The 17,040-nt window shown below is 44.6% G+C and overlaps 1 protein-coding gene across 1 annotated transcript in view; it reads left to right on the top strand.

The window, feature by feature from the left end:
* Positions 1-17,040, top strand: part of LOC126199507 (protein Tob1-like) — a 170,630-nt gene that overhangs the window by 115,647 nt on the left and 37,943 nt on the right. Inside the window, exon 3 of the mRNA XM_049936433.1 lies at positions 13,654-13,994. Coding sequence (XP_049792390.1) covers positions 13,716-13,994 — 279 coding nt within the window. The 5' untranslated portion in view covers positions 13,654-13,715. The remainder of the gene's footprint in view (positions 1-13,653; positions 13,995-17,040) is intronic.

Raw genomic sequence — 17,040 nt, 5'->3', positions numbered from 1 at the left:
CCAAAGTCTTCAAATATACCCTTCTTCATTTCTGTGTTGGTATTACACAATTACACGTTTGTCCTGTAAGGCCTGCTCTGTTATATAATGATTGAGAAGCAAGATACGACATCACGCAACCTAAAATTATAAACTGTAAGAAAATGATACATCTATACCTGGAATCGAAATCCCGAATTGGAGCATTCTAACACAAAACTTGATTTTCTGCAGTAACATTGCTGAACACTTACGTGGCATTGAAACAATAATAGTTCATGTGATTACACCGTTACCAAATCGCTTTCCTTCGACGTCAGTTATTTGGCGAAAATATGTGCAGGCTGTAAAGTTTGCTCCAGACAGTCTTAACCATTAGTATGCAAGGAATTGCGCTGTGCCACCCGAGTGCGCAAATTTTGATTCACTATACATATATACAATATATTTGCAATTTAGTTTCTGCAATGTGTAGCTGAGGTCGCCCACGCAAATGTTGCTCATCACATCTGTGACACAGTTTTGCATCACCTCGGATCCGAGAGTTCCGCAACCTGTACAGAAAAATGGAATAGAGATCAACATAAAGATCATTTCCACCCTTTTTATTGCTCATGAAAATCACACATTGCATGTTGTACCACCATACAGTGAAATATTCAGAGGTGGTGGTCCAGATTGCTGTACACACCGGTATCTCTAATACCCAGTAGCACGTACTCTTCCACTGATGCATGCCTGTACTCGTCGTGGCATACTATCCACAAGTTCATCAAGGCACTGTTGGTCAAGATTGTCCCACCCGTCAATGGCGATTCGGCGTAGATTCCTCAGAGTCGTTGGTGGGTCACGTTGTCCGTAAACAGTCATTTTCAATCTATACCAGGCATCTTCGGTAGCGTTCATGTCTGGAGTATATGCTGGCCACTCTATTCGAGCGATGTCGTTATACTGAAGGAAGCCATTTACAATATGTGCACGATGCGGGTGCGAATTGTCGTCCATGAAGACGAATGCCTTGCCAATATGCTGCCGATATGGTTGCACTATCGGTCGGAGGATAGCATTCACGTCTCGCACAGCCGTTCCATGACCACCACCAGCGGCGTACGTCGGCCCCACGTAATGCCACCCCAAAACAGCAGGGAACACCTTGCTGCACTCGCTGGCAATGTGTCTAAGGCGTTCAGCCTCACCGGGTTGCACTCAAACACGTCTCCGAAGATTGTCTGGTTGAAGGTATATACGACACTCATCGGTGAAGAGAACGTGACGCCAGTTCTGAGCAGTTCATTCGGCATGATGTTGGGCCCATCTGTACCGCGCTGCATGGTGTCGTGGTTGCAAAGATGGACGTCATCACGGACGTCGGGAGTGAAGTTGCGCATCATGCAGCCTGTTGCGCATAGTTTGAGTCTTAACACGACGTCCTGTGGCTGCACGAAAAGCATTATTGAACATGGTGGCGTTGCTGACAGGGTTCTTCCGAGCCATAATTCGTAGATAGCAGTCATCCACTGCAGTACTATTCCTTGGGCGGCCCGAGCGAGGCATGTCATCGACAGTTCCTGTCTCCCTGTATCTCCTCGATGTCCGAACAACATCGCTTTGGTTCACTCCGAGACGCCTGTACACTTCTCTTGTTGAGAGCCCTCCCTGGCACAAAGTAACAATGCGGACGCGATCGAACCGCGGTATTGACCGTCTAGGCATGGTTGAACTACAGACGACACGAGCCGTGTACCTCCTTCCTGGTGGAATGACTGGAACTGATCGGCTGTCGGACCCCCTCCGTCTAATAGGCGCTGCTCATGCATGGTTGTTTACATCTTTGGGCGGGTTTAGTGACATCTCTGAACGGTCAAAGGAACTGTATCTGTGATACAATATCCACAGTCAACGCTTATCTTCAGGAGTTCTGGGAACTGGGGTGATGCAAAACTTTTTTTGATGTGTGTTGTTAGTAAAGGGACGACACCTATATTAGCAAGGCCATAACTGCAACACTTCAAAGCTACTGGACACTGACCATGGGAAAGTGGTACAAATCGAATACAGTAAACAAATCAAAATTATCATTAGATCAATAACTCCGGTAACAATTCACTAGAGAGAAAAATGTGTCATTTCTGGCTTTCCATCTGCAAACAGCTTCCGAAGTAAATAACGGGTCGGTAACTTTGGCAGTTCGAGTAGTGCAAGTGCCATACCGCCGCTGCCAGAGGGCGTTTCTTCGGCGGTGTGTGGTAAGTATGACTCCGCGAAGCGCAGAGCTGCAGGCGGCGGCGCGGTTGCCTGCCGAGCGTAACGCGGAGACGGAGCGGTGGCTGTCGGCTGGTCGTGTCCAAACGATCTGTTCCCCCGTTCCCGCGCTGCCGCGGCCGGAAGACACGCTCCCGTACAACGCCGCGCCGGGCGTTCCGCTTTCGCTGGCCGTTCTGTTCCGCTCTTCCGGTGTGTCTCTGCACGCCTCCACAACAGACACCAGCAGCTGCTTGCCGCGTTGGAATTTACCACTGGCCGGCCCCTCTGATTGCTACATTCCTTCCCCGTCTTTATAAACCACCTTTCCTTCTGCAGATTAACCGAAAATACAGTGCATCTATCAATACATTACCTTTTCCTGCACTGTCTTTGAAAATAGATCAGCTGTCATACGCCGAAGCGCCAAAGCAGTATAGGCATGTGCAATCAAATACAGAGATATGTTCAAATGGTTCAAATGGCTCTATGGGACTCAACTGCTGTGGTCATGAGTCCCCTAGAACTTAGAACTACTTAAACCTAACTAACCTAAGGACATCACACACACCCATTCCCGAGGCAGGATTCGAACCTGCGACCGTAGCGGTCGTGCGGTTCCAGACTGTAGCGCAGAGATATGTAGACAGGCAGAATACGGCGCTGCCATCGGCAACGCTTATGTAAGTAAACAAGTGTGTGGCACAGAATGAGATTTTCACTCTGCAGCGGAGTGTGCGCTGATATGAAACTTCCTGGCAGATTAAAACTGTGTGCCGGACCGAGACTCGAGCTAGGGACCTTTGCCTTTCGCGGGCAAGTGCTCTAGCAACTGAGGTACCCAAGCACGACTCACGCCCCGTCCTCACAGCCTCAATTCTGCCAGTACCTCGTCTCCTATCTTACAAACTTCACAGAAGCTCTTCTGCGAACCTTGCAAAACTAGCACCCCTCGAAGAAAGGATACTGCGGAGACATGGCTTAGCCACAGCCTGGGGGATGTTTCCAGAATGAGAATTTCACTCTGCAGCGGAGTGTGCGCTGATATGAAACTTCCTGGCAGATTAAAACTGTGTGCCGGACCGAGACTCGAGCTAGGGACCTTTGCCTTTCGCGGGCAAGTGCTCTAGCAACTGAGGTACCCAAGCACGACTCACGCCCCGTCCTCACAGCCTCAGTTCTGCCAGTGCCTCGTGTGTGGCGCAGTTGTTCGATGGGTTATTGCTGCTACAATGGCAGGTTATCAAGATTTAAGTGAGTCTGAACGTGGTGTTATAGTCGGCGCAAGAGCGATGGGACACAGCAGATCCGAGGTAGCGATGAAGCGGGATTTTCCTGTAAGACCATTACACGAGTGTACCGTGAACATCAGAAATCCGGTAAAACATCAGATCTCGGACATCGCTGCGGAGCGGTCTAAGGCACTGCAGTCATGGACTGTGCGGCTGGTCCCGGCGGAGGTTCGAGTCCTCCCTCGGGCATGGGTGTCTGTGTTTGTCCTTAGGATAATTTAGGTTAAGTAGTGTGTAAGCTTATGGACTGATGACCTTAGCAGTTAAGTCCCATAAGATTTCACACACATTTGAACATTTTTGAACATCGCTGCGGCAGGAAAAAAATCCTGACTGAAGAGAGTCGTTCGACGGGATAGAATTGTAACCCTTCCACAAATTGCTGCAGATTTCAACACTGGGCCATCAATAAGTGTTAGCGTGCGAACCATTCAACGAAACGTCACTGGTGTTGTCTTGATGACTGCACGACACAGACCTTTACGCCTCGCCTGGGCCTGTCAACACCGACATTGGACTGTTGATGACTGGAAACATGTTGCCTTGTCGGACTAGTCTCGTTTCAAATTGTATCGAATGGAGGAACGTGTACCTCATAAATCCATGGACCCTGCATGTCATTAGGGGACCAAGCTGGTGGAGACTCTGTAATGGTGTGGGGCGTGTGCAGTTGGAGTGATATGGGACCCGTGTTACGTCTAGATACGACTCTGACAGGAGATACATACGTAAGCATCCTGTCATATCACATATATCCACTTATGTCCACTGTGCATTCCGACGGTCAAATCCAGCAGCACAATGCGACACGCCACACATCCAGAATTGCTACAGCGTGGCTCCAGGAACACTCTTCTGAGTTTAAAAACTTCCGCTGGCCACCAGAGTCCCCAGACATGAACATTATTGAGCATATCTGGAATGTCTTGCAATGTGCTGTTCAAAAGAGATCTCCACCCCCTCGTAATCTTACGAATTTATGGACAGCTTTGCAGGGTTCATGATGTCAGTTCGCTTCAGCACTACTTCAGACATCAGTCGACCACGTTCTGCTGCGGCGCTTCTGCTTGTTCGTGGGGGCCCCCTGCGATATTAGGCAGGTGTACCAGCTTCTTTCCATACGACTTTACTTTTTTTCTGCTGATACAATTTCGGAGGTCGTTCGAAGGTATTTGCATTTCGTGTCTTGAAGAGTCATATGTCTTTCCTTGTAGACTTCTTGTTACTGTTTTTCCCACATATAATAGCCCATCAGCAGAGTACAGTCCAATGGGCTCCACATGCGCAGGTAAACACAAGAACGCTTACATATGCTACAGTGGGACAGACGCTGTTTTTTTTTTTTAATATTATTACATTATTTGGCTTTCGGTGCGTGTCGTACAGTCATCTCAACACTGCTAAAATGATGCTACAGTTTGTTTTGGCAAAGTAGAGCATACATTAGTTGAAGTCGTACCGTCGTACCCTGGTTCACACTTTTAACAAAGGACAAATTCCAAAATAAAACCAATTTTACATCTGCAATGTACTGAAACGAGCAAATAAGTCTGAAACGTAACATAGAATACACAGAGGTTGGGGTGGCGACGTATGTAGGACACTACGGCGCTGTATCTTGTTATATACTATTTGATGTTTCACGCACGTTATGTCACTGAAGTCCTCTTAGAAGGCTCTTGCGAGTGACACAGGAACAGTATGCAGTACCATCAAAAAAATTCTTTCGTTAGTTGGGACTACCAGTCTTTGCCGACCAAAAGAGACCAGTGGACTGGACAGCAACAAAGAAAAACAAAGACTGATTGTTGTTAGTATATAGTACGTTCTGACGTAAGGTAGTCTAGGTGACACAATACGATAGAACGGATGTTTCATTCTGCTCGGCCGGCCGCGGTGGTCTCGCGGTTCTGGGCGCGCAGTCCGGAACCGTGCGACTGCTACGGTCGCAGGTTCGAATCCTGCCTCGGGCATGGATGTGTGTGATGTCCTTAGGTTAGTTAGGTTTAAGTAGTTCTAAGTTCTAGGGGACTTATGACCACAGCAGTTGAGTCCCATAGTGCTAGAGCCATTTGAACCATTTTCATTCTGCTCTGTTTTGAAACTTCCTGACAGGTTAAAAGTTAAAACTCTGTGTCGGATGGGGACTTGAACCCGTCCCTATTCTTTCGTGGGCAATGTCCTCATCGCCTCTCTGCCACGAATGACAGCGCAGCAAAGTATGCAGGACACCATGAGTAAACATCAGGAAGTGGGGAAGAGGGAACTCAAACTGTGATTGCAGCACGTAATTTTTTTGTAAACTTGTGGTAAGATCTTATGGGACCAAACTGCTTAGGTCATCGGTCCCTAAGCTTACACGCTACTTAATCTAACTTACGCTATGGACAACACATACAGCCATGTCCGAGGGAGGACATGAACATCCCGCGGTGGAGCCGCGTGAACCGTGACAAGACGCCCAGATCGCGCGGCTACCCCGCGCCTCAGCTAGTGAATTAAGAGTTCGTCTGCATAGCTCAGCTAGTGTGGACATTGCATGTGAAAATCAAACGTCTGGGTCAAGTCCTCATCCGTCACACAGTTTTAATCTGTCAAGAAGTTTCAAGAACACCGAACTTTCATTTTCAGCTTATATTGTCGATTTTACTGTATGAAGTTATTTATGAATTTAAATCATGTTAGCTTAAGATGCAAATTTTTGCATCGTATTCGAGTAGACACAAGTACATTATTTAATGAGTTTTTTCCTTCTGATATACGTCTTAATATTCCTGATGATTTGCATTCTGTCAAAAAATTATAACTGAAACTGAAACACGTTTACAATCACGTTCCTAAAGTCATAAATATCAACTACATACGTGGGACAACTCGAGATAAAAACAATGGCAATATTTAGGGAGGTCTCAGATGAAAATAAAAATAAAACTACGGTGCGACCTCAGTAGCCTGACGTCGTATTTCACAGTACAGACGATTGAGAATTTCCGCTCCCGATTTTCTGGCTATCCGTTCTCGGTATTGCAGCAAACTGTACTATCTGGAACTCAGGCTACAAAATAACAGCAGGAAGTTGACGTTATTGCCTGTGATGTTACTTCGAAGGGTATGGCATCGAAATGTGCTCTAAACAGCAATTCGCTTAACTCTAGAACATTAAAGGGAGGGAAACGTTAACATTGCTACTAAGCAATCGTAAAGTTTACTACTCGACATTTTATTTGAAGAAAGTCATAATTTATAGGTTATGAATCATTTAATTACCATTATTAGAGCCGGCCGTGGTGGCCAAGCGGTTAAAGGCACTACAGTCTGGAACCGCGCGACCGCTACGGTCGCAGGTTCGAATCCTGCCTCGGGCATGGATGTGTGTGATGACCTTACGTTAGTTGAGTTTAAGTTGTTCTAAGTTCTAGGGGACTGATGACCTTAGAAGTTAAGTCCCATAGTGCTCAGAGACATTTGAACCATTATTAGATCCCCAATGGTATCTTACAAACCAAATTAAGTACAAAATGTTCTGTTTTATATCTTACTGCAGTCGTAAGTTTCACGAGGGTTTAGTAATCTATGGTTAACGCCGTCAGTTGTGAGTCGAAAACAGTCCAAACAGACACTGAAGAAATTTAGGAGTCATTTTAACAGATACTCTGTTTGTGAATCAGTGGTTATTGGATCCTTACATTACTAAAGCTTTTTTGATGTGCACTGGAGAAGCAATTGTTGTTCCTATTACTTGATACTGTTAGATGGCAGTTAAAAATATCTTCCAGTGGGAACGACTAAAAATTTTGCATTCCATCCAAAGTCAGTTAAGAGTTCCGTTAACGGTCAATCAAGTTGTCGTATAATACTTCTTGAGTTTTCTCTCTTTTAATTTGGCTGTAACGAGGGTACTATAGCATTCCAATTAGTAAGTTGGTCTAATGGCACATATTCATACTTTGCACTTTACCTGCCTCAGCCGGCCAGAGTGGCCGAGCGGTTCTAGGCGCTACAGTCTGGAACCGCGAGACCGCTACGACCGCAGGTTCGAATCCTGCCTCGGGCATGGATGTTTGTGATGTCCTTAGGTTAGTTAGGTTTAAGTAGTTCTAAGTTCTAGGGGACTGATGACCTCAGAAGTTAAGTCCCATAGTGCTCAGAACCATTTGAACCATTTTTGAACCTGCCTCACTAAAATTATAAAACAACAGAGTTACTGTGATAGTGAGAAGGGTTAACCATGGCACTCCATCTATCATTGTTTATCCTGAGGAAATTGTCTTAATTATGTCAGAAAATATGCCTACCACAAACACGACAACAAAAATAATCCGTGTTCAATGCGAACTACAGGGTGAATCTCTTTGAAGTGTTTCTATCGTAGCACTTTGAAACTAGTTAAAAAACCTAAGCTCTTCTATATGTGGAAGCTGCTAGCGAAACTGAGGTTAGCTATTCCCTGATCGATTGACCTGTCGTCTGCATAGTTATTTCCATGAGAACACTGGGATTGGATACTTGATTTATCACGTAGGGCGTAAGTTTGTAAATGAAGTAGGTAATTTTTAGGGATACTTTCTGCAGCGTTCCCATGCCTCATGTACAGAACTCATTCAAGACGCTGTTAGGTCCATACTGTTTGTTTTGTTTGACCCAAGACGTCCTGATTGTGCTAATTAAAAGTGTGTCACCAGAAGCCCAGTTCATCGCCATTATTTCTGCTGATTTTATAGAAGAAATCGCTTTAGAGCCTTCTTCGAACTTAATGTTTACTAGCAGTACTATTAGTAACACAGAAAGAATGACTTTTCTAGTTACGATATTGCCATGCAAACAAATTGTGCGTTATTCTTTGACTTTGTAGAATCTGTGTTGATTCTTGCATTATAATTGTTACCGTAGTAAGTTAAAAATAATATAGAGCTAGCTGTCAAGCACACCTTACGTGAAATGTTTCTTTCTCTCCATTATTATAGCAGATTAATATCTGCATATTTTCTATGCAGCATGAAGTGTCGTTCCAGTGAAGTCTTCGTAAATATGAATAGTGAGGTAAGATGCGGTTTAGTTACAGCTTTGAACCTGTGCCATTTGAGCGTGTTCTTGCAATACTAAAGCCGTCAATCCTTGTAGCGTTCGCCGAAGCGTTGTAAGTCGTCACACCAGGAAAACGTTTCCTCTACTTAAAAAGTTATCACTAGTGCTTCCTCAGTGGCCACTTGCTAGCATATTGCCTGTTGCTCTGTTTTGTTAACTTGACTTTTGCTATTAGAGTTTGATAAAGGTCAATGTTTCGTGTGACAAGTAAACTACACAGGCAAACAGGTTTACATAAGCATGGTAACTACACCTATATCATTTGAAGATCATGAATACACTTATTGAGGAACGTGTAGCTAATAATTTAGGGTGATAACCAAGCATCAACGAAGCGTGTTTGTGTTTGTTGGATGAGTGAGTAAATTAATGACAGGTTTTGTAGTGATATTTGAGAGAACAGTACAATAAATCAAGCACAAAATATAGAACGCCCATGCTGTCGTAAAAACCACGTGCGGAAAGCTCAGTGAAGGATCAAAATACACTTTGGAGCGGTATTATTATACACGCAGCAGAAAAAAGTAAAGATTCGTTGTGTAGCGTACGGTATTTCTTTCCTTTCATTTTTGGAAGTATATCGATGAGTAGGCAGCAGACTAGGTGAAGAGTATCTCTGTAATAGAAATGCTCTCCACTCAGTATTTAAGTAGCTTATTATTTGCAGACATACATATATCTTTAAAAAAAAGCTTATATTTGAGCCTATGGTATTCGTATGTATCACTGACTCGGTAAAGGAAACTTCGTTATTCAGTGGTTCTGCAACGATTTTACCGTTTACTTTCGTAACACCGGAAATTTCCATACTTGTTTCACCTCAGTGATCCATAAGAATTTTGGAACACATTTGAAAAGTTAGAAAAGAAGTAGGAAAACTCTCGTAGATAAACACGACTCTCTACTGGAAATTACACACATGCAATGGTTTGCACGCTGAAGGAATACAGAGTGTCTTTTTTTTCGTTTTATGAGATTTAATTTCATTTTACTTGTCGCTTACACGATTAGGGATGGTCAGATAATGTTGAGCAAGAAAGCCTGCCACTACTCAGGTGTGAACAAGTACTAAGAATACCGCGTATCTGAATAATGTTGAACAGAATTTGTTTCATTCCAGTCAAAAGAACTTTCTCGAAAATTATGCAGGGAGCCAAGCACAATACTATGCTTATGGGTCAAAGTAAGTTAACGGTACAGTAGGGGCTGTTCTAGTTGGCTTTAATTTCCTGTTTTATTATTTTAAGTGTATCGCTTTGTCTACTTAAAAAACGTCACACTATTAAAGCGAGTATGTTTGTGTGTGTGAGCGCTCGCGCCTGTGTGTGTGTGTGTGTGTGTGTGTGTGTGTGTGTGTGTGTGTGTGTGTGTGTGTGTGTGTGTTTGTGCGTACTTATGTGTTGTTGTTGTTGTTGTTGTTGTTTTGGTTATTGCTGTTAGTTTTGAGTAGCATACTCCGCTCGAACCCGCAGTTTCCTGGGCTAGTCCTGTTAACAACATAATGTTCAAAATGTTCAAATGTGAGTGAATTCCTACGGAACCAAACTCTTCAGGTCATCGGTCCCTAGACTTACACACTATTTAACTAACTTAAACTAACTTATGCTAAGAACAACACACACATCATTGCCCGAGGTAGGACTCGAACCTCCGGTGGAAGTGGCTGCGCAGTCCGTGACATGGCGCCTTAGACCGCGCGGCAACAATAAGAGAAATGAGGTCTAGATTAGTCGTAGTCCACCTCGTCCATACCGCCCACTAGTGCGCGTCCAGTTTTAATGTCGAACGGTAGGCGCCAGGGATTTTAAAAAAATCCATAAAAATTTGGTGTAAAGTATTTGGCAAGTAATGATTATTATATGCTTTGACTTGTTGTAACTCCACTTAATAATTTTTATAAAGTAAAGTTACTTCCTTACTTTATAAATCATCATTATCGTGGAGCCGGTGGCCTACTGGAAAATTCTACTCTTAACAGAAATTCGAAAATGCGCAGTAGGTAGTAAAAGCTGATTACTCCTGGCCTATACGCCCCGGTGTTCCCATGATCCCTGCGTGAGATATGATATTGCTACAGTAGATCCGTTGCACAGTTTTCGTCGAATGTCTGTTCTTTAAATTTAGAAAACACTGTTTTGCCAAATCGTGTTGCCTCTCCTCCAGAGATCCCTATTTAAGTTCCCCGAGCACCTCTCGACATGTTTCGATCTGAACAGCGCATCTCTGTACTTCTTCAGCACCTGGTGTGTTGCCCAGTCAGTAAGCACTGCAGGTATTCAAGAACTAGCACCTTTACATATGCTGTGGACCTTCCTGGAAGACTTCCAACAGAACTTAAAGTCTTCCAAACGCCATTCATAATACTGATTTTGTTTGGTCGGCCCATGTCACAAATTTAAACGATGTGTCGGGCTCCAGGAGTTACCCACTGTTCTTTAATTAGACAATGTCAGATTATTTCCCATAGTCAGGGGCAACATCTCATATACATATAGAAAAAAAAATATCGGGGCCGCAGATTTCAGGATGTCATGTGTTAAGGCTGATATCTTGTCTACTTCAGTTAACTTTACCTATCAATGAATTTTTATTACGTCCTCAGTGGACCAAAGGAACCATTGTCAGTAATCGTCACTCGCCTTTTGAATAGTTGTAGCTACTACGCTATGTATGTTATGGGTATTTCGGCTACGGTGCACAACAGTATAGGCGGATTTTAGTTGCGTTCTGCTGTTAGAAATTAGTTATCACTACTTGTAGGCAATTATGTCATAGTAAACGGCATAGTATACAGCATAATTTTGATTATCACAAGTATTTGCCTCTTTTTTCCGAATGTGTCACAATTTCTGAGATTGTGGATGGCGTGAAATTTTAGTCTTATTTATTACAAATATATGACTTTTTACGAATGTGTCACAATCTTCAGTGTTTTAGTCCAGCAGGAGCGTAAGAGTACAGTTCAAACTGCTGCGAGTGAAACAATATACCAGCTGATTAAATTGCTGCTAGCGAAAGTAAATCTCAGCATTTCCATTCACGAAGCGAAAGAAATTACAAACGAGAATCTCTTTGGCTGCCTACATGTGACTCATGATCCGCCGTGTCGACTTTCCTTCATTCATCGCGCGAACCGTTACCAACGGGAAGCAAGCAAAGTAAAAAACTACCGACACTAGCAATACGCCGTTGGAAAATAGTGACGTTTCTAGACGCTATATCTCCTGTTTATCGGCACAGCCATTCGTTATAGTTGAAAAGTTTCCTAGATGGAATTTACGAACAAATATTGTCAGTGGGCACTTTGATTTGACCACAAAATTTTCATCTTCCTTATCGATGACAACGTTCAAATTTCACCTACCTTTCTAGTTATTACATATGATCGTGAGTATACTGCCAGCCTCATGACACAATTTAATTTGCGGCTCAAGTATGTATTGAGGTAGAAAATTTTCATATTATTTTAGTTCACATAATTTTACTAAATAAAATCAGTCTGAGGAGCAGCAGCTAATATTTTTCTTTTTTGTACACTACTGGCCGTTAAAATTGCTACACCACGAAGCTGACGTGCTACAGACGCGAAATTTAACAGACAGGAAGAAGATACTGTGATATGTAAATGATTAGCTTTTCAGAGCATTCACACAAGGTTGGCGCCGGTGGTGACACCTACAACATGCTGACATAAGGAAAGTCTCCAACAGTTTTCTCATACACAAACAGCAGTTGACCAGCGTTGCCTGGTGAAACGTTGTTGAGATGCCTCGTGTAAGGAGGAGAAATGCGTACCATCACGTTTCCGACTTTGATAAAGGTCAGATTGTAGCCTATCACGATTGCGGTTTGTCGTATCGCGACATTGCTGCTCGCGTTGGTCGAGATCCAGTGACTGTTAGCAGAATATGGAATCGGTGGGTTCAAGAGGGTAATACGGAACGCCGTACTGGATCCCAAAGGTCTCGTATCAGTAGCAGTCGAGATGACAGGCATCTTATCCGCATCGCTGTAACGGATCGTACAGCCACGTCTCGATCCCTGAGTCAACAGATGGGGACGTTTGCAAGACAACAACCATCTGCACGAACAGTTCGACTACTTTTGCAGCAGCATGGACTATCAGCTCGGAGACCATGGCAGCGGTTACCCTTGACGCTGCATCACAGACACGAGCACCTGCGATGGTGTACTCAACGACGAACCTGGGTTCACGAATGGCGAAACGCCATTTTTTTCGGATGAATCCAGGTTCTGTTTACAGCATAATGATGTTCGCATCCGTGTTTGGCGACATGGCGGTGAACGCACATTGGAAGCGTGTATTCGTCATCGCCATACTGGCCTATCACCCGGCGTGATGGTATGGGGTGCCTTTGGTTAGACGTCTCGGTGACCTCTTGTTCGCATTGACGGCACTTTGAACATTGGACGTTACACTTCAGATGTGTTTCGACCCGTGGCTCTACCCTTCATTCGATCCCAGCGAAACCCTACATTTCAGCAGGATAATGCACGACCGCATGTTGCAGGTCCTGTACGGGCCTTTCTGGATACAGAAAATGTTCGACTGCTGCCCTGACCAGCACATTCTCCAGATCTCTCACCAATTGAAAACGCCTGGTCAATGGTGGCCGAGCAACTGGCTCGTCACAATACACCAGTCACTACTCTTGATGAACTGTGGTATCGTGTTGAAGCTGCTTGGACAGCTGTACCTGTATACGCCATCCAAGCTCTGTTTGACTCAATGCCCAGGCGTATCAAGGGCGTTATTACGGCCAAAGGTGGTTGTTCTGGGTACTGATTTCTCAGGATCTATACACCCAAACTGCGTGTAAATGTAATCTCATGTCAGTTCTAGTGTAGTATATTTGTCGAATGAATACCCGTTTATGATATGCATTTCTTCTTGGTGTAGCAATTTTAATGGCCAGTAGTGTATTTATGCATGAGATCTCGCATGTTTGTTGTCATATTGGCTAACTGTTTTATGTTTGACTTGCGTTATGAGGATGCGGTGCTAACTGAGACTTTTCTCTCTTCTCTGTTTCAGAAAGCAACTACGGAACCTTTTTGTAAAAAAACAAAAAAATAGTGATAAACCCCACCATCAACATGCACATCGAAGTGCAAGTAGCACTCAACTTCGTCATTTCGTACCTGTACAACAAGCTGCCGAGGCGGCGCGTCAATATTTTCGGCGAGGAGCTGGAGAAGGCCCTGAAGGAGAAGTTCGAGGGCCACTGGTACCCGGACAAGCCGTTCAAGGGCTCGGCGTTCCGGTGCCTCAAGACGGGGGACCCCGTGGACCCGGTGCTGCAGCGCGCCGCCAGGGAGGCAGGCGTCCCGGTGCACGACGTGCTCGACAACCTGCCCCAGGAGCTCGCCGTCTGGGTCAGTAGCGCGTCTCTGCCGCTGCAGTTCAACTAGGGACCGTGCTAGGAGTGAAGAAGACATTTTCATCCCGAAACAGTTCTTCAAATTGTTCAAATGGCTCTGAGCACTATGGGACTCAACTGCTGTGGTCATAAGTCCCCTAGAACTTAGGACTACTTAAACCTAACTAACCTAAGGACAGCACACAACACCCAGCCATCACGAGGCAGAGAAAATCCCTGACCCCGCCGGGAATCGAACCCGGGAACCCGGGCGTGGGAAGCGAGAACGCTACCGCACGACCACGAGATGCGGGCGAAACAGTTCTTCTTTATTGTATTGTTGTTGCATAACCGATTCAGATGTTTTACTGGTGTTATGTAATTTCGGGGTGCACTCAGCCTCGTGATGCCAATTGAGGAGCTACTCGACCGAACAGTAGCGGCTTCGGTCAAGAATACCATCGTAACGACCGGGAGAGCGGTGTGCTGACCACACGCCCCTCCTGTCCGCATCCTCCTCTGAGGATGACACGGCTGTCGGATGGTCTCATTGGGCCACTTGTGACCTGTAGACAGAGTGGTGTTTTTAAATCTTCATTTTTTTATGTATTTATCGTAATCGATTTCGAAATTACACAATATCATCATCAGACGTGCATCTGACAGCACAATTCAACCGAATGATAGAAGCACATAAAGTGATCCAAAACGTAACCACATCGAAAATTTGTAAAGCTGCCTATAGTAGAAAAGGCATTTGAAAAATCTGACATCTCGCAGCTCTGTTGCCAGCTTTCAACTGCGAAACGCTAACGGCTGCAGGCGAAACACTAGCCGTCTACAGAGCTGTGGCGACACTCAGGCATTGCCGTAGAGACGTTTACAAGATCGCGCTACGGTATTGGTTGAGTTAACCTGCCACGCCCAGCCCACTGCAGCTCTCTGGGTTCACCTTATTCCGACTCAACTGTAGTTTGCATTTTGAACCACGTTACATATTTCTGTGGTTCGGATCAGTTGGAGTGCCACAAGCCCATCCGACGGTGAAATTGCATACTCTGTAAACCGATCATGTGAAATACATAACATCAACAACATAGCTAAAATGATTTATCCAAGAACAGTACGTTAATGAAATACAACTGAACGTGCCTAGGGCTCCATCCATGAAGATTAATCACAAACATATTCTTCTTCTTTTGACAGCCTAGTGCACTTATGGGCAAGTTTTGTTGGCAAAAAGTTGAATTTCAGGTTTTTCTTTCCTTTTGTGTAAAGTAAAGGTTATAGTAGAAAGGAAACCTTGTTTCAGGTATGTTGTCACTGTAGTAATTGAATGCTACTATTAATTCAGCCCAAACATCCTCGGTAGCAAAAAGTGTTTCCTTGCTATAGCCGCGGTGGCCGAGCGGTTGTAGGCGCTTCAGTCCGGAACCGCGCGACTGCTACGGTCGCAGGTTCGCATCCTGCCTCGGGCATGGATGTGTGTGATGTCCTTAGGTTAGTTAGGTATAAGTAGTTCTAGGGGACTCATGACCTTAGATGTTTAGTCCCTTAGTGCTCAGAGCCATTTGAACCTTGCTATAGTTCCTTAAAGATGGCTAGCTGCACGCTTGCTAATTGAACACTTTTTTGACAGGGCGGCTCTGTAACAGAAACGTGCCGGCCAGGGTGGCGGAGCGGTTGTAGGCACTACAGTCTGGAACCGCGCGACCGCTACGGTCGCAGGTTCGAATCCTGCCTCGGGCATGGATGTGTGTGATGTCCTTAGGTTAGTTAGGTTTAAGTAGTTCTAGGGGACTGATGACATCAGAAGTTAAGTCCCATGATGCTCAGAGCCATTTGAACCATTTTTAACAGAAACGTGACAGCACAATAAGAAATAACAAATACCATTTAATACGAGTATGTTACAAAATTATACTTAACTTTAGTCCAATTTGATATGTGGCTCTACATGTCCTAAACCTAAAACAATGAAATATAAATAATTTTAATTTTAACTTTAAAAATCAACAGCCTCAGCTGCACCGTTTACCTACAATTTACCTAGGTTTCAGTCGGGATAACCCAACCTTCTTCAGAATAACCGTAACTACCGTTTGTCCATAGTAGACTAAACTACAAATCCATAAATTATCGTCAGACTTTAAAACTTACCTGGAACTGCCTCGGAAGGTTCCAGTACAGCACTCGTGGCTGCCGCATCGCGGTCGCGAAGTGGGGCCGAGGCAGTGCCAGATAAGTTTGACAGTCTGACGGTAATTTATGGGTTTGTAGTTTTAGCTTGATTATGTCCACTATGGACAAACAGTAGTTACGGTTATTCTGAAGGAGGTTGGGTTATCCCGACTGAAACCTAGGTAAATTCTAGGTAAACGGTGCAACTGAGGCTGTTGATTATTAAAGTTAAAATTAATATTTATACAGTTGCTGACAGGGCCGCGAAATGTAGAAGATATATAATTTTGCTGTCACTTGGCAGTCTATGATATAGTCACTAACTAACAGAAATCGTACAGACACTCTTGATCGTTCTGTTACTCCATAACTAGCAGCTGCTAAGCCAGAATGTAGTCTTCACAGTACTATACTGAGCTGGCTGCAGGCACTTAACTGAACTGTCTAACTGCTCGATCGTAACTCTCTGAGTGTCCGCGGCGCACCGTGTATTCGTGTTTGTGGGCAGAAGGATTTCCATGTCTACCAGTCCGAGGCGGAAGCAATGTAGTCCGCATTTGACAGAGCTTCCACAGGCGGCTGTCTACGCTATCGGCGGACGTATATCAGCAGCTGAAGGATCTGGCACGAAATCAGGAAGAGGTCCACGTTTGTGAGCTCATCTGGAGGCTGCTACAAGGAACTTAGAGGCCCCAGTGGCTGTGCCTGCATGGTGGCGGACTCTGGCCGGATACACAAGGTGGCAAATCTCGTTTATAGCCATACAATTATGACGTGTTGAATTTTGACTTTCGAGTAGGCGTCGCTCAAAGAGATTATCTACAGACTTCTCTGGATTCACAGAGTGATTAACATTCAGTTTCGAGACTGAATATCATATC

The sequence above is a fragment of the Schistocerca nitens genome, chromosome 1 (genome assembly GCF_023898315.1).
Source record: "Schistocerca nitens isolate TAMUIC-IGC-003100 chromosome 1, iqSchNite1.1, whole genome shotgun sequence".
NCBI classification, from domain to species: domain Eukaryota; kingdom Metazoa; phylum Arthropoda; class Insecta; order Orthoptera; family Acrididae; genus Schistocerca; species Schistocerca nitens.
Note: the sequence above shows the minus strand (reverse complement) of the source record. Positions and strands in the feature narration are given on the sequence as shown.